Source organism: Ursus arctos, unplaced genomic scaffold, assembly GCF_023065955.2.
Source record: "Ursus arctos isolate Adak ecotype North America unplaced genomic scaffold, UrsArc2.0 scaffold_12, whole genome shotgun sequence".
Classification (NCBI taxonomy): Eukaryota; Metazoa; Chordata; class Mammalia; order Carnivora; family Ursidae; genus Ursus; species Ursus arctos.
This window is the reverse complement of record NW_026622786.1, coordinates 63106971-63134334: the sequence shown is the minus strand read 5'-3', so window position 1 is coordinate 63134334 and position 27364 is coordinate 63106971. Positions and strand designations below refer to the sequence as shown.

Here is a 27364-nt window from a genome sequence, read left to right as displayed (position 1 = left end):
CACAGGACCTGGCACATAAATGAGATCATAATTCCTATTGACATTATTTTCATAAATCTGAGGGAGGAGATCTTGTCCTACTGGAGGAGGTCTTGTCCTACTGGATATGAACATACACTATAAAGATAGAATTTAAAGTACAATATTGACACAGCTGTCAACAGAAAAATCAAGAGAACAGAATGTGTAGCCCAGAAACAGCACCTAGTACATCTAAGTACCTCATTAAAAAAAAAAATAAAGTGTATTTATTTTCTTTTAGTAATCTCTACACCCAACGTGGGGCTCGAACCCATAACCGCGAAATCAGGAGTCCCACGCTCTTCTGACTGAGCCAGCCAGGCGCCCCTAACTACTTCATTTTTGATAAAAGTCACTTCACAGATCAGTGAGGATAGAGTACAAACCAACTATTTAAATAAAAAAAAAAGTTAGATTCCCTATTTATACTTTGCATCAAAATAAATTCCACATAGGTTAAAGAAATAAATAATTTAAAAAATGAAACCATAAAAAGCTGAAAGAAAATATAGGTTAGTATTGTTCAGATCTCAGAATAGGGGAGGACCCTCTAAGAAAAAAAAATGAGCAATTGAAAAAATCAATAGATTTTACTCCATAGAAATTAAGGATGTCCCAAGTGTAGCACGGTATCCTGGGTTGGATTTGGGGGCAGAAAAAAAGAAATTAGTGGAAAGAGTGGTGAAACCCAAACAAGGTCTGTAATTTAGTTAATAGTGTTGTCCTAATTTAATTTCTTAGTTTTGACATCTGTGCCATTGTCATGTCTGTTGCTAACATCAGGGCAAGCTGGGTGAAAGGTATGTGGGAACTCACTCTCCTATGTTTGCACCTTTTCTGTAAACTTTAAATTATGCCAAAATAAAAAGCTAAATAAATTGAGAAGGTCTCTAAGATGGATTCAAATGCAAAAAAAATTATAAAGCAAATGACAAACTAGGGAAACTATGTGACAAAGTGTTATCATCCTTAATCTATAAAGAGCTTTTACAAAGCTTGTCTTTGTCTCCTTGTTCACTGTCTCTTCTCTCCAGAATATCAGCTTCCTGGAAGGCAGAGACCTCTGTTTTGTTCCCTGCTGTGTCCCCAGCAACTGCAAGACTGCCTGGCACATAACAGGCACTCAGTCTATATTTGTTGCATAAATAATTGGACCACAAAAACATTAGTACCTCAATAGAAAACTGATTGAAAGTCATGGCTAGGCAATTCACCTTGCAAAAGAAGGACCATAAGTAGCCTTAAAAAGCTTTTTTAAAATGTTCAGCTTCATCGATAAATCAGACATTTTCACCTCTCAAACTGGTAAAGGGTTTTTAGATGACAGTACTCAATGCTGAGGTTGGGGGCCATGCCTCTCCCCCCCCCTTCCCGGTTCTGGTAGCAACCTTTCTGTAAGGAAATTTGCGGTTCCTATTGAGGGTCTTAAAACCATTGCACCTTTGTCTTTACGATCCACTTCTAGGAACTTTTCTAAATCAGAGATGCTAACAGATTTTTGGTCATGTGCTTGCATTTCCTCAAACAGGCCATGGAGACTGGCCTTACCACTCACTCTTGTTCTTGGCAAATCTCTTCTCTTTCAGGACTGCTCATACATACTTGGAATTATATACAAGAGTATGGGTGTGCATTATTTCTTAACCTTACACCCTAGCAGCCACTATTGGAAAGCGCAAACTATAATTTTTTTCTTCACTGCTGCTAAAATATAGGTTCAGTGTAAGCATATGGCAGGAGGAAGAGAGCTTAGAATGAGCTAGCAAGGCAGAAAGAGTGGTCCTGGCTTTTCCCACTAATTTCAGCTTTGTCACAAGGGAGAAGAAGCAAGCTAGGGTCCAGGGCTGAGATCTCAGAAGCTCAAATGAGGCTTTTTTTTTTTTCCCCCTAGTTATAAGCAGATTCTTGCCACCAGATTGTGGCTGCCTGCAAGGGCTTTTGACATCAAGCAGATCTGAAGCCCCGAAGCCAGGGTTAGTGCTGGGGGCTCACCAGGTACACAGTGGCCAGGATGCACTGGTCCACTGGGCCTGGGCCCTCATGACCAGAGGAGAGGAGGCCCAGGCTGTACCAGTGGTTCAGAGATTGGAAATCTCTCCTGGGCATAACCCCCAAGGTGCGAGGGACTCACAAAGTGGTTTTCTAATGAAACTTCAAGGGAAGGCTGCTTTAGCCTGACCAGAAACTAGGAACATTCAAGTTGTAGGAGACCAAATGGAGCTTACACCTAGGATGTACATTTCTCTACAATCTCCTTGAAAATTAGAATAATTTAAAATGTGGGTTGAAGCCGGGACAGTTAGTTGCCTACCCAGTCTCCATTCTTTCCTCCTTCCTTTACTGACAGGAGCCCCGGCATGTTACAGGACCAGTGGGGCTCTGCCGTCAAATCCTGTTTCCCAGCCTCTCTCAGCAAAGGGGTGGCCCAGGAGATGAAGTGGGAGTCATTGAGTGGTGCTTTCAGAAAACTCTTGGAAAGGTGCCCACTCAGCCAGAACTCTTCTGTCCTTTCCTCCAACTGTCTTCTTTCTGCCTGGAACATGGATGTAATAGCCAGAGCTTCAGCAACCTTCTTGGACCATGAGACACACTGATGATAAAAGCCAAGTGGTGATCCTGCTGCCCACCGCTGGACTGCTTTGGGAGAAAATGAAAGCAGCCTCTGCTGCTCCGGGTTTCTCTTAACTAGCCGCCAACAGCAACTTCTAACCAATATGCCTGCTCATACTCATAATCGATGAACTCCTCCTGTGGACTTTAATGAAGAATTATACTTTTGATTATTGAACAGGAAAACATACATTTTCCTGTTTAGTAATCATTTTCCTGTTTAATAATCAAAAGTATAATTTTCTTTTGACTTTGCCCATGGGAAGACTTCCCACTTGCCCTGTGAGGCCTGTGCTCCTAGTGGCATAAATGCGGATGGAACGTGCTTGGGAGACATTAATAGCCATGCCCATCAAGTACACACACCCTCTGGCCTGGGCCTTCCCGCAGGCACTTGGGGCAGAGCCACAGCCTGCCGGCTCCCTTCCTTACCTACTCTTAAGTCCCAAGACTCTGACATTCCAAACTTGCCCCTAATCCCAGGTTCCCAACCCCCAGGTTGGGGATGTTCCTTCCCAAGCACGGCTCCTAAGGGCTGCTGCATCTAATCCCTGAGAGGGTAACTGGGAGCTATAAATAGAGCCAAGTCATTACTTCATCTCTCTGGTGTTTTAATAAGATTGGGGGAAAAAGGGGGCCCAGCTCTGATTAGCGTTCGGTTGCTGTGAGGCTGCACTGTGAGCAGACGTCAGTTTTTCTGGAGCCTTGGGAAATGAATTCATGTCTCAGTGAGTTGTCCAGGGACATGGCCTCTTGTGTTCCTCCAGAATCATCTTTGAGAGAAGGGTGCATGTCTTCCTGGCCCTGAGGTATGCTGCCAGCCTTCTTCCCCTGCTCAGTTGGCCCCTACATCTTTCTGACTTTTCATGTGTCACGCCTGCCCGCACTTCCCAGTTCCTTGCGCCGGCCATCCGTGTTCTCAGCAATGCTCACTAGCCACCTGCTCTGGGCCACAGTGGGGGTAAGGGGGCCCCTGGGACCCTCTGTCCTAGTATTCTCCTTTTCTTCACAGCCTCTCAGAATGTCAGAGCATCTAGGAAGAGTGTCTGATAGTGTCTGTCCAGTGCATTCTTCTCATCTGTCTGTCCTAAGACAGAGGACAGCCTGGTGCAGGACTTGCATTTGCCCCCTCTCAGTGCAACGTCTTCACCCGGAGCAGGTGCCTTCTAAAGGGGGGGGGGGTGGTGAATGGAGCAGAAGTGACTGCACGCCAAACAGGGCATCCCCCTGCCTCTAGTCACATCCTGACCACTCTGCCCTGCCCCCAGCCATCCTTCCCAAATTCACCAGCTTCCTGTTTCTAAAGCATAACAGCCAACCCCTCAGCCTGGGCTCAAGGTCTTCAAGGTTGGGTTCTGCCCTGTCCTCCCAAATGCATCTCCCAGAACCCACCTCCAGGAGCTTCTGCTCAAGCCCTGCAGCTTCCTCACTGTGGGTCTTTGTGTTTCAGAACCACAGAGCTAGAAGGGGTCTTGAAAACCACTGGGGAAACTGAGGCCTGAAAGGGCCACACTGCGCCTTATTGCCAGAGTTGTGACAAGACCTCCCATCCCCAAGGTTCTTGTTCCCTGTCCCGGGAAGCATGTGACCTCTCTCTGCAGCCCCACTCTCTGACTAAGAAACCGTGATGTCCAACCACTCAGCTTTGCAAAACAACTTGCCTTGGGGTTGAGAGCAACTGGGGAAAAGCCTAAAACCAGAAGGATCAATTTTCACCACGTGAAAAGCAACCAAGAGCAGGAGCCACTCTTGGAACATTTGACTCTGACACGTGTGTCCGATCCAGAGCCCTCAGCCCCTCAGCAGGGGAGGCCGTGGTCAGGAGGGCGGGGACTCCCCGAGCACCAACTCCTTTCACCACGAGGAAGGGCTGTCTTGAATCATAGAATCCAAGAAAGGATGAATCATAGCCACCAAATCTTAGAAATAATGGATCTTAGAAATGAAGCCTCTTGCAATTCCTCTTCCTTTGGCCTCTAGGATATCTGCTGTCCTGGTTCCGCTCCTGGCCCCCTGCTTGCTCCTGCTCTGTCAGCTCTACGAAAACCTCCAACATGGCTGGGGGCCACGGCTCAGCCTGGGCCTCTGAGCCACACACGTGGCACTGTCTCCCTGTGCAAGTGAGTCTCTGCTCATGGCTCAGACCCCAACCCCATCAGTGACCCTGTGTCCCATGTCCGCCTTCAGCAAACACTGAGCACCTCCTCTGAGCTCTTCTAGGCTCTAGGATGCATCAGGGGACAGGTTTGTAAACATCTAGCCCTCGTGGAAACTATATTATTTCTGCGGGGGAGTCACAAGAAGAAATAAAACAGATGGGATAATGTCAGGTAGTAATAAAGGCTCTGAGGAGAGAGAGTGACAGAGGTTGGGAGGTCCCTCTGAAGAGGTGACACGGAGCAGAGGTGGAGTGAGGCGAGAAGTTATGCACCCCTGCTACTTGATCCATGCGGGCAGAGGCAGCAATGAGGACAAGGGACCAGGATGGGGTCTAAATGGACATTTGGGGAAAGACAGGAGGCCAGCAGGGCTAGAGGGAGGGGAGGGAGAGTTGGAGCAGAGGTCCCAGGCCGTGGGTGTGTGGTGGAGGCATCAAGAAGGAAGGGCCTGTAGGCATAGTGAACGCTGCGGAGTGTGTTCATGTGTGATGGGTCATGAGCAGGATCGCTCTGCCTGCTGTGCTGAGACCACACCAGAGGGAAGCAGAGAGAAAGCAGGGTGACGTGGTTGGACCCTCCAGTGAGAGATGATAGTGGTCTGGGAGATGGTGAGACTGGCACAGGGCGACAGAAGGGACAAGGCCTGGGATATTATTTTGAAGGTAGAGCTGACAGAATTTGCCAACAAATTGGATGCAAGAGATGAGAGACGGTGGCCCAAGATGGGCCGTCTCCAGCTCAGACTCTCCCAAAGACTCAGACCCACCAGCCAACCACTGGTGGACACCTTCCCTAGGATGTCCACATGGGCTCTGGCATTGTCCTGCGACTCGGTGCCCACACAGCTGGATGTCCAGGCCATGGCAATCAGCACCGCCCCCTCCTCCCTCCCCCTCCCTTCTGCCCTGCCCGGCTCCTGCTGGTTTTACCTTCAGAACAGCCTTCAGCCTGTCCTCTCCCTGTGCCCAGGACTGCCATCCTGTCCCTCTCCCTGCCTGTCCTGCCCTCCTCCCCTGTCCCCCTATCACCCCCATTCTGCAGCCAGAGCGAGCCTTTTGAATGGGATCGTGCCACTTCTGTGTTTCAAGCCCATTTCCTGTGGCCTTTGGGATAAAACACAGTTTTCAGCCTGGGTCACATTGTCCTTCATGATAGGACCCCTTCGCTTCTCCAGCGGTGACTGTCCACTTCCCTCTCTCCTGGTGCCCCAGTCACCCTGAGTGGGTGACTTTTCCTCCCCACACTTTTCCTCTCAGCTCAGGACCTTTGCACACCTTTGCCTTCACGAAGAATGGGCTCCGGGCTCCCTGGCCCTGCCACTCATCCCTCCCTGCCACTCATCCCTCCCTTTACCTCCCCTGATCCTGCTCTTTGCACTCACCCGCAGCCCCTGCCTCCCTCATCGTGACTCCCACCCCCACGTTGTTGCTGTCTGTTCCTGAACCTTTCCCTCCTCTGGGACTAGGACCAGGCTTGAGTGCCTGGCACAGGGCAGCCATTGGCAAGAGTGAATGGTGATGGAGAGGAGGGGCATGGCCTGCATGGAGTCTTCGGAAAAGGGGTTCAGGCTTGGATGCATCGCTGGGTATACAGTGCTTTCTGCGGAGGAGGGCTCAGGTCCCTGAAACAGATGGTTAGCAGCATCCATGTGGCTCAGGCAGGGGAACCATCGGGCAAAAATCACTGCCCTCGGAGTCAGGCCCAGGTTGAATCCTGGCTCCATGACCTGCTGGATGACCCTGGAAAAGTCATGTCATCTCTGAGCCTCACTCCCTCGTCTGCAAGAAGAGGACCAAGAAGAAGAGCAATAAGGAAGACAGTGGGGGAGTGACCGCTGGCCTTCCCCGGTAGAGGCTGGGTGCACACAAGCAAACTCAGTCCGCAAACAGCCGCTAATGCCTGCCCAGTGCCAGGCTGCATGCTGGGGTGTGGCTCCCGGGGGAGCTGACCCCTGTCCTGCCCTGGAGGTGCGCCCAGTCTAACGGAGGCAGACAGTGCAGTGTGAACCCAGTGGGGGGCACAGGGCTGAGGGGACAGAGACACTGTGTGGCCTCTGTGGCCACAAGAAATCAAGAGCAGACCCTGAGAACCCCCTCCCCATGTCCTATGTGGCCTCTGGCAGACACGTGGGGCCAGGCCTATGGAGCTGCTGGCCGCAGCCCAGGCATGGCGTTCCCAAGCAGGGTGTCGGTGCGAGAGTTACCGGATGAGGTCCAGCAGGGCGTCGGCTGAGCTCATGATGGCCTTCCTGCTCTGGTCTGTCGTCTCCTTCTGGGCTGCCCCGCCTGGGTGAATGATGGACACCATGATGATGCCCACGATGACTGCCACGAAGGTGGTCCACAGGTAGTATGCCACGGTGAGGATGCCCAGGCGGCTGGAGGTCTTGGCATCCAGGGAGGCGAGGCCAGACATCAAGCTGGGAGAGCGATGTGGGTCAGGGTCTGGGGGTTGGCGGGGTGGGCACTCAGGGGGACCCGCTCATACTCCTCCTGGCTCTGCCCCCCACCCTCACAGGGCAGAGTGACCATGCACCGGCCCCTCAGCAATCCAGTTCTGTGGCCCTTCTAGTCTGGTTTCTTGCTCTGTTCTCTGGCCCATGCCCAGGGTCAGCAGCCACACCCTTGCACACCTCCAGGCCTTTGCCTGCACTGTTTCTTTGGTGTCAAAATCAGGTTCCTCCACTCGGCCCAAGTGCTACTCATTAGGTAAGACCAAGTGCAATGTCACCTCTCTGGTGACATCTTGGACTACCTGCCTGCCCCCAGGGTTAGGAGCCCATTCTGGGGCTTCCACAGCCCCTGGCCTCTGTCATGACCCTGGCTGTCACTGTCTACCTGTCTCTCTCAGACTGAGGACACGAGAGGAGAGGGGCAGGTGTGACTTCTCTGTGGGTCCCCAGTGCGTGCACAGCGTGAGCTTTCAGGGCTGCCACCAAGCAGGGGTTGCTGCAAGCTTGCTGAATGAACTAATGATGGGAGTGAGTGAAAGCCCTGGGCTGGGTCCTGGTCCTGCCTCTGCCCACTGCCTGAGGGACATCTCTGGGCCTCAGGATCCCATCTCTGAAATGGGGCCGTGGATTCTCAGAGAGGTGCCACCCTGTGGCCATCTTGGGTTACCACCTGGGCCCAGATTCCCCTTCATCGTTGTGGGAGGTTGGGTTGAGGGGGCTTGTGATTCTCTCTCCCCTTGGCTCCTCCCACCCCTGCCTGCCTTGCCCTGGGCTCTGGGCCTACCAGCGCGGGTCAGCCCCAGAGCTACTCTTCTCATGGCTGTTGGTGGGGTGGGGTTGAGAGATTAGTTAAGGAGATGCTTGTGCTTTGCTGCCAAAAGGATTTTTCCCCAAAGCCCTTTCATTCTTTCAGATAAAGGAAGTATTTGTCTGGTTTTAATCACGGAAACAAGAGTGGATAATCCCTCCCCATCCTGCTCCTCTTCTCGTTAGACTCTGCGCAGGCAGCACCCAGCATCGAGCCGAGCACAGCAAGCTTCTCCCCACCTCAGGCTGTAGCTGCTGCCTGAGTGCCCTGCTCTTCCTTGCTCTATTAAGACACAGTTGAAGGATCTCCTCCTCCAGAAAACCTTCCTTGACCACTGGCTGGGGCAAAGGCTCCTTCTCTGGGCTTCCACAGGCCCTGTGCTGTCCTCTGCCTCAACCCCCACCTCACTGAGTTGCTGACTGTTTACTGGAAGTGCCTCCGGGACTGGGCCTGGGTCTGTTCAATGCTGGGTCCACAGAGCCAGGCACGGGGGGGCCCAGCCTGAGTGCAGCTTGGTAGCAGTTTGCTGAATGAAGGAGTGAATGAATGAATGTTTACAATCTCTGTTCATCCCTTGTCTGCCAGTATGCCATATGTTAGTGATGCACTTAGTGTGGGTCTCAGACGTAAATCCTGAAGGGCTCATAATGGGATTGTGTAGGCAAGGGAAATGGGGGGCTGCCTTATAGTTATTATCCATGAGAGATGATCCCCAGGCTGTGGCCAGCACGTCGGCCCAGGGCCAAAAGGCCTCTGACCGCAGCAGAATCCCCCACAGCCAAGTCCAACTGTTTCAGCTCACAGGGAAGCCGGGGCCCTGAGAGGACGACCTGCCCAAGATCACACAGAACACTAGCAGCCAACTGGACCAGAACGCAGGCCCCCAACTCCAGGCCTGTCCTTTTTTCCTTCATGTATTTATTCATACTTTTAGTGCATGCCCACTTCATGCCATGCCCTGTGTCCACAGAAAAAAGTCAGAGTCTCTCCCCAGCCTCAAGCTGCTCCTGGTGTGGCAGGAGGGCAGGAAGGAGACAGACTGAGATGCTCCCGTACAAGTGGACTCAAGGAACCAGGAGCCAAGGTTGCTGTATTAGTACCATAGGCAAGAGGACAAGGATGTGCTATCTTTACTCAGAGGAGAGAGGGATCACTTCTAACTAGGAGAGTCAGGAAGGACTTCCTGGAGGAGGGGGCATTTGAGTTGGTTCTTAGGAGGATGGGGAGGATGTGGAAATGGGGCAGATATCCCAGGCAATGAGACAGCAGTAGCCAACAGGGAGGCTGGCAAGTGGGGGCACACTGTGCTGTTTAATGTGGTCAGAGCTAAGGTCAAATTAGAAGAATGGTGATATGGGGGACAGACAGACTGTGCTCAGGAGTGGGGGTGGCCTTGAGTGCCAGACCAAGGGGACAGAGGAAAAAGTGGGGTCCAGCACAATACATCCAGCAGAATTTGCTGGCTGTCTGAAAAGGGAGAACTCCTTAAATTTAAGAACATCTAAGTGAAGTGTACAGGGAAGGGACCCTAAAATATTTTGTGAGAGCGATCATCTGGGACTGACCTAAGAATGTCAATGCAGAACTAGACCAGGACTCAGCCCCTGACTCGTCAATGCAGAGTTAGATTAAAAGTTACAGCATACCCACGCAGTGGGTTCTAAGCATCCATTAGAAGCAATGGTGTCATTGAAAAGATGTTCCTATTTGAGCTTACGTGGAGAAAACAAGGTCCGAGCTAGTCCGTAGCTCTGCAAGGGGCCCTAGAGCCTGTGACAGAGAGCCCTCTCCGGGTTTGTGGTCCAGAGGCACCGCGCAAACATGCTTGAGGGATTGTGCATGAGAGGCGTGTCCGTGACAATGAGATTGCAGAAAGGGGCTAAGGGCCCCTCAGAAGGCCACCCTGAAGAAGAAGAGGTCTAACAGAGGGGTGGTTCCAACTCGGGGACTGACCGGGATGCAGAAATGGAGGGAGTGTAGGTTCTAGATACAGCAAGAGAGGCCCCAACCCAGGGGCTCTGGAAAGGAGAGGGCTTGATGGAAAACATGGAAAGAATTCCATCACCTGGGCTCCAAGCAGTTCCCCTCTGGAGCCTCCAAACTGGGAAGGGTTTTCCTACTGGCTGGAGAGAGGAGGCGGGAGCTCGGGTGGAGGGAGCGCCGGCAACAGCTGACAGAGCAGCCACGTTGGTGACTGGGGGCGCTGACAGTGGCCAAGAAGACCGGGAGCTCAGTATGAGGAAAGCCCCACGAGCACATGGGCAGCTCCAGGGACTCATGGTAATAAGAAAGCAAATTCAAGATCCCACCTTTGATCAGAGGGGGCTCCTCGAGATCTCAGACTTTTGGGCCAAGCTCTTAAATTGACCTGAGAACCTATAAGCTGGGGTAGGGTGGCTTGCGAGGACTCGTGGATATGCACAGAAGAAAAACCACCAGCAAGAGAGAGTTTACAGTAGCTATCTTTGCGTGGTGGGATTATGGGTGATTTTTGTTCTGTTGTACTGTTTATCCACATTCTCTGTTATTTCTAGGATGAGCATGTCTTGCTGGTGGACAGAAAACACAATCCCTGGAGTACCTGGCATCCACAGAAACCATAATTTGTCTGGACCTTAGATGTCCCCAAACACCTGACATCCAACTCATTTGATCCTTAAAAAACATTCTAGGTCGGTGCTGCCCTATGGAATTACAAGGTAGGCCACAACTGTAAAATTTTAAATTTCTTAGTAGTCACATTTTAGAAAGTGAAAAAAAAATGAAATTCGTTTTTTTGGTGAAATTCATTTTAATACTTTATTTAACCCAGTCTATCCAAAATATTATCATTTCAATGTGTAATCAATATAAAAATGTTTACACTGCTTCAGGTAGTTAATATTTTAACTTACATCAATTTTTTAAAAAAGTTAAGCTCCTCAGTTGTACTAGCCACATTTCAAGGGTTCAATAACCCACTTATGACCAGTGGCTACCTTACTGGACCATGCAGTTGAAGTTAGAAGGTAAATAGAGCTCAGGGATGGGGAGATAATTGGCCAAGCCACCCAGCTGGGAAGCTGTGGAGTCTAGACTAAAACAGGGGTTTCTGATTCAGAACCCTGTGGGGCTTCCCCTGCTCCCAGTACCTCTCTGTGATACCGAGCTGGTTTAACTCCAGTGCAAGAAAAGTGTCTTCCAGTTTTTCTGACCATGATTCTAATTTGATGGGAGTCCATGTCGTGCCTCTGTAGTTCAACTCTCAGAGTTGACAACTTGTCCCATGATGGATTTGTGGTGGTGAGCTCCCCATCTTTGGAGTTATCCAAGTGGAGCCTGGATGGCCAGCCAACTGTTCAGATGCTCAATCAAGGCTTCTAGACTGAGTGGGAGGTTCCATGAGGATGACCTCCAATGCCCCTACTGGCACATAATTTACGGTGAGGGGAGAACAAGTAACCTTGCCTCACCTACTCCCAGTCTGGCTGGGTGCTCCTTGGAGCCCCCATGGTCCTTCAGGGCCCTGGGGAAGAGCCTCAGGGAGCTGAGAGGTCTGGGACTCCCTCGTGAGCCATATGGCCACCAACAAAGAGCCCAGGGATTGTGGATCAAGAGATTGCAGTGACTGGGGAGCGGGCTGGGCTCAAAGGCCCAGCCTGTTTCAATCTGATAACTGCTCCACTTGCAGGGGTGGGGGAAGGGAGGCAGCAGCTGCTGGGTGCCTCACAGGGGGGAAGGAGGCTGTTTACTGACGTCACCTGGTTCTAACACCAGCTGGTGAGGTGGGTATCATGACTCCACCTGACCCTGGGAGCCACCACTGCTGCCGTACACTGTGCTGGGGACAGTGGACCGAGTACCTGGACTCTTGGCTGCCCACCCCCCCATTTGAAGTCCTTGGAGGCTCCCCACTGCCCTTAGAACTTTGCACACTCCTTCATGGCCTTGAGTCCATTGTGGCCTGAGTCAGGCTCCAGCTCCTCACCTGCGCGCTCCAGCAACCCTGGTCTCCCTACTGCTCTGAACCGCCTTTGCACGGTAACTCCTTCAGCCTGGAACTCTGTCCCCCCACCCTGCATCCCATACACATTTCCCTAGCCCCACCCATTTCCACTTTTCCTTTCCAAGGCCAGCCTAGATGTCCTTTCTTCTGGGAAGCCTTCCTCGAGGTGCTGCTTCAACCCTCCGTCTGAGGGAACCCTGTTCTCCTCGGTTAGAGGGCATTCTGCTGGTATGCCCACCTCCGAATCCCCAGGGCACAACCAGTAAGCTGGCAGGGAATTCCAAAGGAACCCAGTCCCCTTGCCCCTGCCTCTCCTGCTTCCCTTTCCTGTCCCCTCCTGCTGCTCATTTGTCTGTTCTCCACTCAGGCACCGCGTCCCTCGGAGGCCCCTTTGGGCCCACCTGGCTGGGCGAGGCATCTCCCGCCTGCTCCCGCATGCATCCCTCAATAGCTGGGAGCCCTCGTCACGTTCCCAAACCTCTGTGTGCCTCTGTTTCCACTGAAGGATAAAATGGAGATAGTGATGGTTTGTGGTGAGGGTTAATCTAGGTTTAGCACGGTGCCTGGTACCTCATAAATATTCAATATATTCCAGTTATTAGCATTTGCTCTATGATGTCATTGTCTCTCCAGTGACTGCCTACCCCAGCAGACTGTGAGCTCCTCCAGGGAAGGGCTGGATCTGGCTCAGCTTCAGGTCCTCAGAGCCCAGGGCCTGGTCTGGGTGCAGGTTTGTTGAGTGTGTTGTTAAACCAGGATGCCATTCTAGACGAGATTATTAAAAGGTCAGCTTAGCTCTGATGACTATAGGCACCCATTGTGGGTTCCCTGAGAGCAAGTCCCCTGGACCAGTTTTGGTCCCCTCACCAGGTTTATGGGACTACCCCTGGCACTGTATGTCTGTGTGACATTGAGATAGTTGGCACTGGAACTTTTGGGAACAGATGGGGGCTTCTGGGAGTGACTGTCTCAGGAGTGCCGTCTCCTGGGTGAAGAAACTCTGTGAGGTTCCCTAGAGGTATGATTCAGGGCTTTTCTTTCAGCCTCCCCTTCCTGGTCATTTTTATCAATGGGTTGGCCAAGGCCGCTGACAGCATGTGGATCGGATTTGCAGAGGACAGGAAGCTGGGAGGAACAGCTAATGTGTGGGACGAGGAAGTTGGGACGATGCAGACCCCAGCAGGCTGGGACCACGGGCCAATTCTGACACGATAAAACTGAGCAAGGACATATGTTGGGCCAGACCTGGCTTCCACAGCCGGGAGAGCACAGTCTCTGGGGTGGGGGTAGGGGCCGAGCCGCAGCGGCAGCAGCAGCACGTGGGAAGGGGACTTTGGTGTTGGTTTGCTGCCAGCTTGTCGAGTCACGTAGGGAATGGGGCTGCCGAAGGGCCGGTGGGCCCTTTGCCTCTGGGGCCAGAAGCCTGGGAGCTTGTGGAGGAGGCCATGGACCCGCCCTGACATTGAGACCCACTGGGAAAGGGACAGGGGAGGGAGGTGTGCATCTTGCTGCTGAGGTAGGAGTGGTGACAGAGCTGTGGGCCTGGGGAAGCAGGTGAGGGGGGCGGGGGTCTGTGGAGCTGGGAGCAGAGCAAAGCTGGGTAATGCTGGGATTGGTGGGGCAAGCCACAGGGAAGGAGCTCTCAGCTCAGCACCAGTAATAACTTTCCGCCCTGGAAGGGACCACCTTGAGAAGTAGTGAATTCCCAGTCACTGTAGGTGTGCAAGCAACTTGCTAAGACCACCCAATAAGTAGATTCAAACCCTGGTCTACCAGCATGACAACACCCATAGTCACAATATCCCGGCACTAGGATGTCTGAGACAGGAAGGAGCCCTGAGCCCCATGGCCAAGTCCCTGGGCTCTGGCCTCAGCTGACCCAGTTGGGGAGGCTCCCCCAAGCCAGCCCGGGGATGCAGCTGCAGGGAGTCCACCAGAAAGGCAGCTGGAAGGAGGCATCTGGGGGCCCATGAGAATCCCTTCAGCCCTTCCAAGCATCATGGCTTGCTTTCTTCCTGGAGCAGATGACAGGCCCAGCAGCTGACAGCAAGTGCCACGTTAGCACCGCATTACTTTTCCCAGATGGCTCTGCCACGCCCCCACCCTCAAGCCAACTCTTTCTAAGACCTGAGGCAGGATGCCCAGACTCCCACTTGGCTAAAGTCAGGGTCCTCTGGTCCCAGTACCCCCTACCAAGGGCACACATTTCTCTACCGCCTCTGCTTGCACACGTCAGATGACAGAGAACTCACTACCTCATGTTAGCCCCTCCATATGGGCTAGCTGTGCTTATTAGACAGTCCTTCCTGGCGCCAGAATGAAATCCACAATCAGGGAAGAGAATTCCCTGTTCTGGGCCCAGCCCTGCCCTCTGGAGTGACACAGACCAAAGCTTTTTGGTTCCTCTTTAGAGGCTGTGGGGCTCGGAGTGCAGAGATGGAGTGGGAAAGGAGGAGGGCGGGCACAGAGCCAGGCATGGGTCTAGTGGGACACCACTGCCTGGTCATCCCCCACTGCCCTCTGAAGGTCCCTGCTTCCCAGCCAGACCCCTGGGCACCAGAACAACGCTTAATTGGGGCTTGCAAATAGCAAGCCTGAATGGAACCGAAAGTAGAAGCTGGAGGAGCTAAAGCTGCAGCCCTCAGAGCTCCCGGTCTGACCATCGACCATGCCCAACCACTTTCCATCAGGAAGGCTGTGAGCCCAAGTGTAACAAGGGTCCCATCCAGTTCCTACCTCTATGAGAGCCGAACTCATACCCCTTTCTTTCCCACAAAACAAAGAACATCAGGTGTGAGGAAGCTGGAGTGTCCCACAGAGGCCCACCTCTCTGCTCCACAGTTGCAGCCTGTCATCTCTACTGAACTATGTCCTTGGGCTGCCCGGTTATGACCCGTGCCACCATGCCATGGCTAGGAGCCCCCGCCCCCAGAGTAGGAGGGAACCTGAGTCTCCTGCCTTCTCTTCCTCCACCAGCGGGGCTCCTGGTGTCTCTCCACCAAGGGCTCAGACTGGGCTGCCTAAGTGAAGCTCTCTCCAGGTTGAATGAGACCCTCTAGGGCAGTGGTTCTCCACAGAGAAGGGCAATGGGAGCTTTTCAAAACCTCCCCCACCTCCCCAAACTCTGATATGTTCCTAGCCTGCCCTGTGTTGAATACTTGCTCTGGGTGCTGTGGGTCCCAGGAATGAATGAGGTGGGCTTGTGGTCTTTGAGAAGCTCCAGCCAGTTGGTGCAGAGACCTGTACTGGACAGCACGGAGCCCTGGGTCATGGCTGTGATTGGGAGAGTCCAGAAGCAGGGTCTAGGCTTCCTGGAGGAGGTGGCTGCTGAATGGATCCTTGCAGGATGAGTAGGAATTCTCTGCCTGGACCGGGGAAAGAGCATGGGAGTCCGAGGAGGTTTTCGGAGTCACCAGGCTGATGGTCTGACCCCACCCGCAGCCCACAGCTGGGCCATGTTCCCCCTCCTGATGAGTAAGGCGGTCAGCTGACTGGGCAAGAGGGCCAAGGACAGATCCCAGGGCTCCCATTGGAGAGGTCAGCAGAGTTTTGCTGAGAGAAGTTGCCCCATGGTTTGAGGGGCAGAGCCAGAGCACAGGCTGCCCACTACTCCTGCCTCCCTCCCACTCACTGTGTGCTGGGGAGCCCGGGGCAGCTGCCCCCTGCACACTGGCTCCTGAACCAGACTGCAACGGCTGCGTGGCCCAGGACCTTCTCCAATAAGTTAGAACGTGGGTGTTTGGGTGTTTTCTGCCAAGCTAGAGTTCCTCAGGAAGGGGGAGAAGGGAGTGTTAGGTTTCTTTGGCCAAACATGATTTCCTGATTCTAAGAAAAATCAGTTTAAAATTCTTACAAGAAACTGAACGGAAAACAACACTTGCACAGGAATGCACATGCACACACAGACGTACACACCGTACACACAGGTGAAGACACCACGTGGTCCCGCACAAACCCACACCCGCACTTGGATTTCTTTGCTGTGATGTGAAGCTTACAAAACATTCTGCCATGTTCAGCATCAGTGAATCACAAACACATGGATTTAGTTTCCCTTGAATGATGCCTGGTTTAAGAAATTGAAGAATGAGGGGAGAGGAGGGTTTGGCAAAGAACAAGTGGAGAATTGGAGGCCCTTCCTGGATCCAGATGCTGGTCTGACCCACCCCTGCTTCCTGGTGTCGCTTGTCTGGGGATGTGTGAAAACAAGGCGCTGTTGACTTCCTAAGCTCAGAAGCAAACTCCAGCCCAATTGGGGCCTTAATGGGCCATGAAAAAGTAAAAATAAGAAAGCACCTGCTGGGAATGGCTTTGTCAGTTGGCTGACGGCATCATGTCTCTTTTATGGCTGAGGCCAGGAGTGTGGTAAATAACAGACCTCGAGGTAACTCCAGAGTCGTGGGACACAGTGATGCCCCAAAAGGACATCCAGCAGCATCCTAAGTGTCGAGTGAAAGGAAAAGGGTTTCGCAAACTCTGCTCTGGCCCGAATGGAAGATGAAAACAAGATTATGGAGACAAGGGTGCAGCGTGGACAATTCTTATGACATCGCATTGAATGAAAAAGAAAAAAAAAAAAAAGAAGAAACACACAGACTTATTTTTGCGGGCAGTGACATCTCCCCTAAGTTCTTAAAGGAACAGAAAGTTGCCAATACCCTTTGGGATAAACTATAAATTAAAAGCCAAAGGGGTCAGAGTAGTGACAGGTGCTATTACTGAGAGAAAGTGGGAAAGGAAGGCCACCAAGTCTCCAAAGACTTGACTTTTCTATTGGAAGAGGAATGATTAGCATGGGTTCAATCAGCAGTGAGGTACAGAGGAAAGAGCTGAGAGCCACAAAGCACTCAGGACCCACCCAAGCACCACCCATGGGAGGCAGGCCCTGGTTCAAGGACGTGACAGTGCTGTGGCAGTCCTAATCATCAGAATATTCCTGTGCCAATGTACTGGGAGGCAGAATTTTTTACATTTCGTCTGAGGCTTCTATGTTCATAGGTAGAGACAGCTAGTCTCCTTGTAGCCAATTTCATTTTTAGAAAACATTTTCAGGGGCACCTGGGTGGCTCAGTCAGTTAAGCATCTGCCTTCAGCTCAGGTCATCGTTCTGGGGTCTTGGGATCGAGCCCCATATCGGGCTCACTGCTTGGTGGGGAACCTGCTTCTCCCTCTCCCTCCACTGCTTCCCATGCTTGTGCTCTCTCTCTCGCTCACTCTGTTTCTCAAATAAATAAACAAAATCTTAAAAAAAAAAAAAAACGAAACATTTTCAAATGCCAAATATAAGGTAAGAAGGCACACTTAGTCCAGGGGAAAGGAGAGACTTCCGTGGTTTGACGGAAACACCTCGAGACCTTGAGACCTTAAGATCTGAATGCAGAGTATGAAAAGTGCATTAGTTTACATGAGAGGCTCAGGCGCCTTCTGTGAGAAAGAGACTAAGATCCCACGCCCTGCTCCTTGAGTTTTGAAGTTAGGGTCAGGGTATTCTAGAGTACTTATGACCAAGATCTATGGGCAATAAAAGCCCCCAAGGCTAACCCAACAGGAGGGAAAAGGGCTCAATCCCAAGGAGCCAAGCTCAGGGCATGACTGAGGCTGCTTTGAGGAACAATCACCAGGAACTTAAGGGGATCTAGAAGCCAGAGCAGGGATACAGGGATACGCACCTGCAGGAGGCAGCGTGCTGACTTGAACCAGACCGCACAGGGTCTGTGTTCAACAGCGACACCATGTGGAAGGAACCAGAGCAACAGGGCTAGTGGCAAGATCAAATCTTCCAGTTCTAGCTACTTGGCTGGAAGCTTCCCCTAAAGGAAGTAAGCTGACTTTGGCCACTGGGGTACAAGCCTCAAGAGGAAGATGTTAGGCTTCCCACTGTACAGAGGAGCAGACCTTATTCGGCACATTCAGTTCTGAAGTCAGTACAGAAAACAAAAGCCAACGATAATTAAATTTGCCTCGGAGATCCCTTAGGTTGCTTGTAAAGTTGAGGAGGTATAATTGCATGTAAGTTCACTCAAGACAGTTTGCTTCCTGATTGTGAAGTGTGCTGATGTTTCTTTAAGGAACACTAGTGGAAGAAGTCAGCATACACTCAGCAGCCATGATGTAAAGAGAAAGAATCCCAACCTTCTCTTCATGGCCTAGAATCACAACTGCTGTGGGGAGATGCTCACACTTGGAGAGGCACGTGGGAACTGGGACCGGCTCAGTGCGAAGCACACCCACCTCTCCCATGGTGTGCTCACTCAGGAGCACAGCCCTTGGAATGGGGGCAGCCTCCTGCCTCCTTTAAACTCTCTGTTTTCCACAGCATATGTAACTGAGTTTACTTAAGTTAAATGCATATATGATGGGACTCCACCAGATGGGACCCAGAGATTAACTAAACTGGCGGACCCGGAGTCACACTGGCTATACAATTAGAAAATTAGATTGTCTTGCCAGCAAACATGGAACCAGTGCATTGCCCAAGTGGTGAGCTACAGGGAGAAATGCTCCAGCCAGAGACTGTGTGCACCTGTCCTCCTTGGTGATTGTGTTTATCTCTGTGAATGAATACACTGGCATTTCCTTTATTTTGTTCCTTCTTGCCAGCATCAGAGGACCGGCCTTAGCAGCTCCAGAGCTCAGATGAGGGTGAGCTTCTGAGCCAGTCAGCCAAGGACTACACCCTGGGCCTGGTGAGTCACACTAAGAATGATAAGAGCAACCATTTATAGGGGAAAAGATCACAGTGGCAGAATTAGGATTGTGGGATGATAAGGGGATCTTTTTTCTCAATTCTCTATAATGTTTATAATTACAGAATTTTTTAAAGTACAAAAACATTAAAAATGTTTTTAATGAACTGACTCCAAGGGTCAGTTCAAATGTTGGTCATAAAACTTCCCTGAATTCTGCCTCAGCTGCCCTTCCACTGCTCTTTACTCATTTAATATGCATTTATTAGGCACCTGCTATCTAGCAGGCCCTGCAATGTTCCTGTAAAAGAGATAGAGGAATTCATTTTCTTCAGAATTCTTTTTATGATAATAGAGTTGTCCCTAATTAGAAGAAATTCCCTGATGAGCCACGTGGACCAGAAGCTGAGCAGTGCCTCCACCCTGCCCCACTCCAGAACAGGGCAGGAGTGGAGGTAACTTTTGAAAGACAAGGAGAACAGGATTTTTGATTGGTCTTAGAATAGGGGTAGAGAGAAGGAAGGTGGGGAGAGAGAATGAAAGAAGTGGATACACCCTATGTGGACCCCCCAGTGATCCACACCCTTGTATAATCTCCCTCCCTAAGTGTAGGTGGGATCTGTGACTTGCTTCTAACTAATAGGATATGGCAAAGGTGATGAGATGTCACTCCCATGATTATGTTATAGAAGACCATCTCAGAAGACTGGAGAGTGAGGGATCCTCCTCTTGGCCTTGATGAAGCTGAAAGCCATGTTGGGATTGCCTTTGGCGAGGGTCAGAAGGCAGGAAACCTCTGGTAGCCTCTAGGACCTGAGGGTGGCCTCCAGCTGATAGCTATTAAACTGGGTCGTTAGACAAATACCCACAAGGAAATGACTTCTGCCAACGACCTAGGTGAGCTTGGAAATAGATGCTTCCCTGGCCAAGCCTTCAGATGAGAACACAGCTCAGCGTGCACCTTGACTGCAGCCTCGTGAGACCCTGAGCAGAGGATCCAACTAAGCTATGCCTGGGCTCTCAACCCATGGAAAGTGGTAGATAACTAATGGCTAAGTTTGTGGTAATTTGTTCCAGAGTGATAGATAACAAATATACACAGAGCGAGAGAGAGAACCGAGAGATGGCCGAAGGGCTTACACTCCTCAATATAACCCTTCCCTGTGATCTTGTTCCCATCTGTCAGTGAAATTACTAAATCTGTGTGCTATTTGAAGCAAGGGATATGTGTGTGACTGGGCGACTGGCAAAGGTTGCAGGACTAGTTGCAGGAATGTGAGGGCAGAGGAAAGCAAGAGGCAGTGAGCAGTAGGAGTTCCTGGAGGATGAGGCAACTGCGGCAACCATGGCTTGGGGAAAGCTGCTGGGCATGGGTGACACGTGTGTCACGTGGACACTCATGGTACCTAGTCCGTGCACCTGCGAAGGCTGCCATGAACACGGTGTGCAGGTCTGTATCCGTGTTCCCAAGTGTGCCTGAGCCCAGAGAGGCTTCCCAGAGGAAGTGACGAGTAAGCAGCAGTGCTGAGTAAAAGCGTGAAGAAGGAAGAAGTCACGCAAAGGGGTTGCCTGCTGAGAGCAGAAACCGAGGTGGAAGGTTTCATGAAACACCTCTTCTGAGCCTTGGAGAAGCCTGGTGAAGTTTTCATGAGTCAGAAGAAAACAGGCGCCATTCATGACATATCAGGAGCGATGCTGGGTTCTCCAAGGACGTTATCTTATTTCACTCTCAGAAGGGCGGTGGGTGCTCTTCCCTTTTTACAGGGAAGGTCACTAAGGCTCAGATGCTGAGAAACTTGGTTAGGTTCACACCTGCAGTGAGTGACTCCAAAGCCCCAGCCCCTCCCCTGGAGTCCCCCGCAGATTCTCAGCCACACTGGCCAGGACCGAGGGGTCGCCGCCCGCACTGTGAATTACGAAGCCACAACTGGCCAACGGGAGGTTACACTCAGCGGGGCCGTGGCATGCCTGTCTGAGGAGGGGGCTCAGGCCAGGTGCTGGCTTCGAGTGGAGTCTAGAGAAAAGAGGCCCAAGAGCGGAAGGTGCAGGACTGTGGGCAGACTGACTGAGCCGGACTCCAACCCAGGCCGGCTGGCCCTTCCTCCCTCGAGCTGGGCCTCCTTTCTCTAAAACAAAGTGACTCTCTGACTGTCCGCCTGCCAGATGGTGAGACCCTTTAAGGCAGCACAGGGTCTTTTCATCCTTTGTGTCAGCCACGCACCATTACGACCCAGACTTTGTTATATCTCACCATCCCTCTTTGCTTGTCTTATTAGTTTTCTGTCTCCTGCAAAAATCAGTTACGCTGACCACCACCATTGGCAAGGGGAGAATGAACCTGACCCTCTCCCAGTATGTCACCTAAAAACACAGTGATGCACCTGGTCCTTCTCGGAGGGGTCACAGTGACAGGTGGCCTTGGCTGAGGGAATTCTCAGTCAGCAGTAGGAGTGGCTAGTCCAGATAGGAATGCTGATTTATTTCTATGTCACTACTATACAAAAAAAGGCGGGGGGGCCTGTACCCCGTCATGTGATATGCTAGCCGTGACTGTGAAATCATTGCACAGACAATACTGAGTACATCCGGGGTATGAGCAGCATCGCGGTGGAGACAGGTCATCATCAATAGTTATCAATAAATGAAGAGCTGGGAGAACTTCAGACAGAACCTTGAACTAGGTCTTGAACACAGAGTGGGAACTTTCATCAGGGAGGGAAGAGGGCATTGGTGGGAGGGGAAACAACCTGAGCAAAGGAATGAAGGAAGAAATGTGCGTGGAATACTTAGGGACCAATGAGGAAATGGGCCTGGTTGCAGGACTTGGCGTAGGGACAGGGTGGCAGGTGCTGCTGGAGAAGAGGTGGGAGCATCTGGAATCATGGGTGCCAGGCTTCAGGGCCCAGAATTACTGGTTATTGGAACCAGAAGCAAATGTGCCTTCATGTGTATCCTCCCACTGCCCTGGAACAATTATTTATTTATGAGAGAGAGAGAGAACACAGAGGGAGAGGGAGAAGCAGACTCCCCGCTGAGCAGAGAGTCGGATGTGGGGCTCCATCCCAGGCCCCTGCGCTGGAGCAATTACAGGGCAGAAAAATCCCTGTCTCCTGGGGTTACAGCGTGGAGCCCCTGGGGCCCGAGGAGCAGCAGCCTTCTGCCACCCTCTTTAGCTATCAGGCCAGAAGCTGCGATCCCAAGGTACAGGATTGTTTTGTTTTGTTTTGTTTTGTTTTAACCATTCGAACACTTGTGGAACTTTTAAAGCAAACCCCTACTTGGGTCCCTTGGGCAGTTCTGGTTTAGTAAGCCCGGTGTGAAGCCTGGCATCTTGTCATCTGAATGGGCAAAGCAGCTCCAGTGATTTTGCTCCATCCTAAGTGATGACCCCCCACACCAGCGTGGTTGCCTCTTGAGGACAGGGCTCAGCAGCCCTGAACTGGCCAGAAGCAAGAGCTCAGGGGACTGTGGGCGCCCAATGGATTGGATGGACTACAGACCGGTTCAAACCAAAGGAAGACGAGTTCAGGGATGGAGGGTTTGGGGCTCAGAAATGTGTCCTTTTCCCCCAAAGAAGATTTAATTCTCCCTGAGTAGGAAACTGTGAAAGCACTTCTAGTTTTCGGTGACATAGCTGCTCTGCACCAGCCCAAACTGTATAATAAACAAAGGAAATGTGTGAACACACACTGGCTTTTCTCAAGTTAATACCACATTCTATTCCCAGCGCGAGAACGCACTTTCGTCTAGGGGAGAAAGACTGGGCCTCTGAGAGCCAGGATTCGGAGAGTCAGACAGGGCCTTTGTCACTAGGAAAGCTGGGTAAACCAAGGCCCAGAGGGAGGGTGCCTTACCTAAGATCACGTGGTAATTTGTGGAGGAAGCAGGTCAGGTACCAAGGCCTCTCACTCCAACTCCAGGGTGTTTTGTTTTGTTTTGTTTTGAAGTCGTTTCCATGCCCAGTGTGGAGTCCACCCTGGGGCTTGAACCCACGACCCCGAGATGAAGACCTGAGCTGAGATCAAGAGTTGGACACTTAACTGACTGAGCCACCTAGGTGCCCCTGACTCCAGGACTTTTTAAAAGTTAAATGACTTGCCCAAGGTCACACAGCCAGGCAATGGCAGGGCCAGGGCAGGACCCCAGGTCTTGTGACTCCAGGTCTGTGCCAGGGCCTCTGCCTCTGGGTTGTTTGTGTTCTGAGTAAGAGGCAATGCCCGGGCAGTAAGGATGGCCAGCGGTCAAGGTTGGTAAAGCTGCCTAACAGGAGTCCCGCGCTTTATATCACAAAAAAAAACAGGAAAAAAGAAGAAAAAATAGAGTCCTGTGCTTCCTCCACCAACACACTTGTTTAGCTGTCCTGTAACCGTGTGTTTTCTCGTCTGTCTCCCTCACAGCCTTTGAGCTCCTCAGGGACTGAACCTCAGGCATCTCTGTATCGGCAGCTCCCACGACGGGGCCAAGTCGGGGCATGATTGTTGAATTCCTTCGCTAACTCACCTGGCAAGTATTATGGAGTACCTACTGTGTGCCGGCACTTGGCTAGGTGGAGAGTGGAACCTCCGCAGAGTACTATCTCTGCCTTTACAGAATTTGCAGTCCCATGGGAGTTAAACAGGGGCCAAGTGAGTGCAAACAGGATGACAAGGTACGGTCAGTGCCAAGTGCCGTGTAGGGAAAGAGGCAGGGCTCGGTGAGGCAGAGTGAAGTCGGTGCTGAGGGCGGGCGGCGGGGTGGGCCTGTCTAAGGCCGTGATGTGGAGGTGGAGATCTAAACGAAGAGGAGGAGAAAGAGATGTAGAGTGCCGGGGAAGTGTGTTGCAGGCAGAAGGAACAGCCTGTGTAGAGACCCCGAGGCAGGGGAGTGGTTGGTCTGGTCTACAAGGCCCGTGGGACTGGAGTGAGTGGGGCCTGGGATGGAATGGGGGGCAGGCAGGGGAGGATCAGGCAGGGGCCTCTGAGATCAGGGGAAGGGTGGGAGGGTTTGTTTGAAATGCCATGGCAGCCATGGATGGGTTTTAGGTTAAGGGATAGCACAGCCCAGATGGCTTTTCAGGAGGTGGTTCTGACCATGGGGTGGAGAACAGGGTGGGAGGGGAACAGCGGAAGCAAGGAGGCCGGTGAGGTGACCGTGGAGTCTGGACCGCGTGGTGGGGAGGCAGCTGAGTTGGATTTGGGAGGATGAACGAGCCGCAGTCACTGATGGACTGGCTGACTGGAAGTGGGAGGGGGATAAGCAAGGGGGCTTGAAGGACTGGGTGGATGGGGCTGCTGTTTATGGACCAGCAGAAATCAGGAGAAGGAACTGGTTTGCAGGGTGAAATCTCAAGCTGATTGCACTGAATTTGGGACACGTGCGTGTTAAGCATCCAGGGGAGATGTCGAAGAGGGAGTTTGAGTGTGGGGTTCAGATGAGAGGCCTGGGCGTACTTGGGAGTGTCGGGCTTGCAGGTGGTTCGTCAAAGCCACGAGGATGGACGAGGGAAGTTGAGGGAAGTCCTGAGAAGTCTCGTGGAGGAAGAGAGACTGGGACGGAGGGGCAGAGAAGAGGCAACAGCTGGGAGGACGAATTCAAGAGGGCACCATGGAAGCTACTGGTGACCTTCACTGATTGACAGACTCCGTGAATGACTCAAAAGATGCATAAAGAGGAGACAACAACTAGAATGGGTTGAGGAGCCAGGGAAAGCTTTTGGAGGAAGGGAGGCAGCATGTCAGCAAGATCCTTAGGAGGCTGAGTCCTGAGAGACCTAAACGCTGCCTGCAGGAAGCTGAACTGTACTTGACAAAGCCGCCCCTGCCCCCCAGCCCGCACCTCCTTTCTCCTCCCCTCCCTTCCCCTCCCCCCCCCCCACCTCCCGGGAGCAGAGGGTACCATTAACTGGCCTCCCTGCCCTGGAGGGAAAGGAGGGGAGGAGCTGGCTCACTGCTCAGCAGCGGGAAATGATGACCCTGCCCCAGGGGACAGAGCCCTCTACCCCCCACCAACACACACAGGCCTCAGAGAGGTGTGTCCCTGTCCTTCCCTGCACAGAAATCCTGGGAGGTGAGGATTCCAAACCCACAGCCTCAGAGCAAAGAAGGCCTCTCAGACACCACCTGGAGCGGCCAGCTCATTACACAGAGATGGGGCAGGGGCTAGCTCTGGTGACCTAGCATGTCAGTGATAGGGGACAGGTGATCGCCAGTGATTTCCAGTGGCCCTCCCCCAGTGAATAAAGTGTGAATTCTTTAGGCTGGCATACAAGGTCTTTCATGCTTGAGCAAGAACCCAGCCCCACGCCCCAACATCTAGCAACACAAATATGTATAGCCTCGGGTGGCTCTCACAACAACCCTTTCGAGTAGGTGGTGTTATTCATTTCGCAGATGAGGAAACTGAAGCTCAGAGGAGTCTGGGCACCTGTGCAAGGTTGCACAGCTGAGCCAGGATATCATCTCATGAGTGTCTCCAAAGTTGTCTTTTCCCCATGCCCTGCTGCTTTCACCATAAAGAGCCTCTCCTCTGGGAAGCCATCCCTGACCTCCCTGGCCCTGAGCTACCTGGGAGTCGGGTCACATCCCCTGACACCAAATCACTTGTTCAAGTCATGAAAAAGTCCACTGAATGGGCCTGAAATCCGTGGTGCCACTGACGCCCTCCCCTCCCAGCCCTGACCTCCCCGCCAAACACGTGCCCCTTCCTCACCTGGAGACCACCAGTGGTAGGATCAGCATCTTCAGCATCCTCATCAGGAGCTCCCCAGGAAACTGGAAGTAACTAATTTCCTGAAAGTACAGGAAGAGCTGGGGTTATAGCAGGCGGTACTGACTTCCTAGTTGTTCAGTCTTCAAACACTTTGACCCGCACGCTCCTGCGTAGCACGCGGACAGGAGTCCGTGGAGGAAGCACTGGCTTGGGAGCCAAACAGACTTGGGTTCTAATCTTAACCCCCCATAAGTAGCTGTGTGGCCTTAAGCACGTTACTCGACCTCTCTGAGTCCTTACATGAGCAAAAATGCCTTCGTCCTCCCCTTACCTCGGATAGTAGTCTGGCCATATATGAGAGTCTTAGTTTGAAAGAATTTTCCCTTCAAATTTCAAAGGCATTTTCCCTTTGTCTTCTAGATTCCGGTGTTGCTTATGATGTTTGGAGCCATTCTTCCTAGTCCTTTGTGGAGACTTCTTTTATTCCCTCAGAACCATTAAAGGATTTTCTGTTAATTTCCAGCTTTCTGTAATTTTCATGGTGATGTACCACAGCGTGAGATTTTCTTCTTTCTTTTTAAAAAAAATTCATAGCGCTGTGCATACTTCCCACTTCTGAGAAAATTTCTTACATGCTCTGGGAAATTTTTCTCTCCATTTTTTAGCCCTCTCGAAAACTCTTATAGAGAATTGGATGTTGGACACCTCTGATTTTCTTCTATTTTCATCTTGTTTGTTTTACTTTCTGGGAGATTTCTGCAACTTTATCCTAGCTATTGACATGTTTATCTTGGCTCATCGATTTTTAATTTCCAAAAATTCTTTCTTGTTCTCGGATTGTTCCTTCTTTTTGCATCCTGTTTCTGTTTTACGGTCACTGTATCTTCTCTCACATCTCCGAAGAACTGAAGACAAGATTTAAAATTTTTTCTTCTATTTCCTGCATTGTCTCTGGTTCATTAGAGACCCTCTTTTCTGTTTGTTTAGTCTCTTTCCGTTAGAAGCTTTGACTCTGGCTTTCTGCTCGTATGTAACTGTGAGGTGCCGAACTGCTGTGCGTGTGAGTGGAACTTGTCAGGTGATGGCTCCTCAAGGAAAGGTGATGGGTGACAGTCTGACCTGTTTACTCTTGAGAGGATGGGATGGGGAGGACTCCCCTTTATAGCAGAATTTGGAGATCTTTTCAGAGAGGCTCAGTGAGAAGTCTCCTCTCACCCCCAACTAGGGGGTGAGGGTGTGCCTATGCCCAGCTGACAGCAGTCTTATGGGGATCCCCCACTCGAGTGCAGATGTCCACTCATTTGTGGGACGCATGTGCTCATCATCTCTGCTCCCCCAACACACACAGGTGGACCGAATTTCCCTGTGAGGCACAGGAAGGGCGGTAGAGATGGGCGGATGAGGAGTCCCCTGATTACATGAACTGGAAGGGACTGACGGATCTAACTGCTCCAGTTACAAAATTCCAGCCAATGCCCCTGATTTCACCTCCTTGCTTCACCTGGCCTCCTGCAGCTCTGTGTACTTTCAAGTGCAGAACCTTTCTGGAGTTCTCCGAGCCAAACTGATGTGGCATCTACTTCTGTAGACACACGTTTTAGCTTTCTGTGCTCTACTAAGTGAGACCATTCAACTCTATCCACGTCCCATCTTGTCTAATTTATGGTACTCCCTCAACTTCTTTTCTCAGTTGTCTCCTTTTATATATTCTTAGGAGTTTATATCTTTCAAAAATCCCATTACTATAATTTTAGTGGAATTCCAGGAAGGAAAGGAAAAATGGATGCAATTGTAAATTCACCATAGTTTAACTAAAGCTCTCAAAATGATCTGTATTTTTATTTATTTATTTTTGGAGAGGGAGAGACCAGGCGTGCATGGGAAGGGGAGAGGCAGAGGGGAAAGGAGAGAGAGAATCCCAGACAGGCTCCATGCCCAGTGCAGAGCCCCACATGG

General features: G+C 51.5%; 2 protein-coding genes across 3 annotated transcripts in view; one reads left to right on the top strand and one right to left on the bottom strand.

The window, feature by feature from the left end:
* Nucleotides 1–10749, top strand: part of PODN (podocan) — a 45465-nt gene extending 34716 nt beyond the window's left edge. For both annotated transcript variants that reach the window (XM_057310780.1, XM_057310778.1), the window contains exon 11: nt 10585–10749. The gene's annotated coding sequence lies outside the window, so the exon portion shown is untranslated. The remainder of the gene's footprint in view (nt 1–10584) is intronic.
* SLC1A7 (solute carrier family 1 member 7) overlaps nt 1–27364 on the bottom strand; it is a 41271-nt gene that overhangs the window by 11205 nt on the left and 2702 nt on the right. The window contains exons 2-3 of the mRNA XM_057310782.1: nt 25409–25488; nt 6994–7209 (exon numbers count right to left, since the gene is read on the bottom strand). Of these exons, the coding sequence (XP_057166765.1) occupies nt 6994–7209; nt 25409–25488 (296 nt within the window). The remainder of the gene's footprint in view (nt 1–6993; nt 7210–25408; nt 25489–27364) is intronic.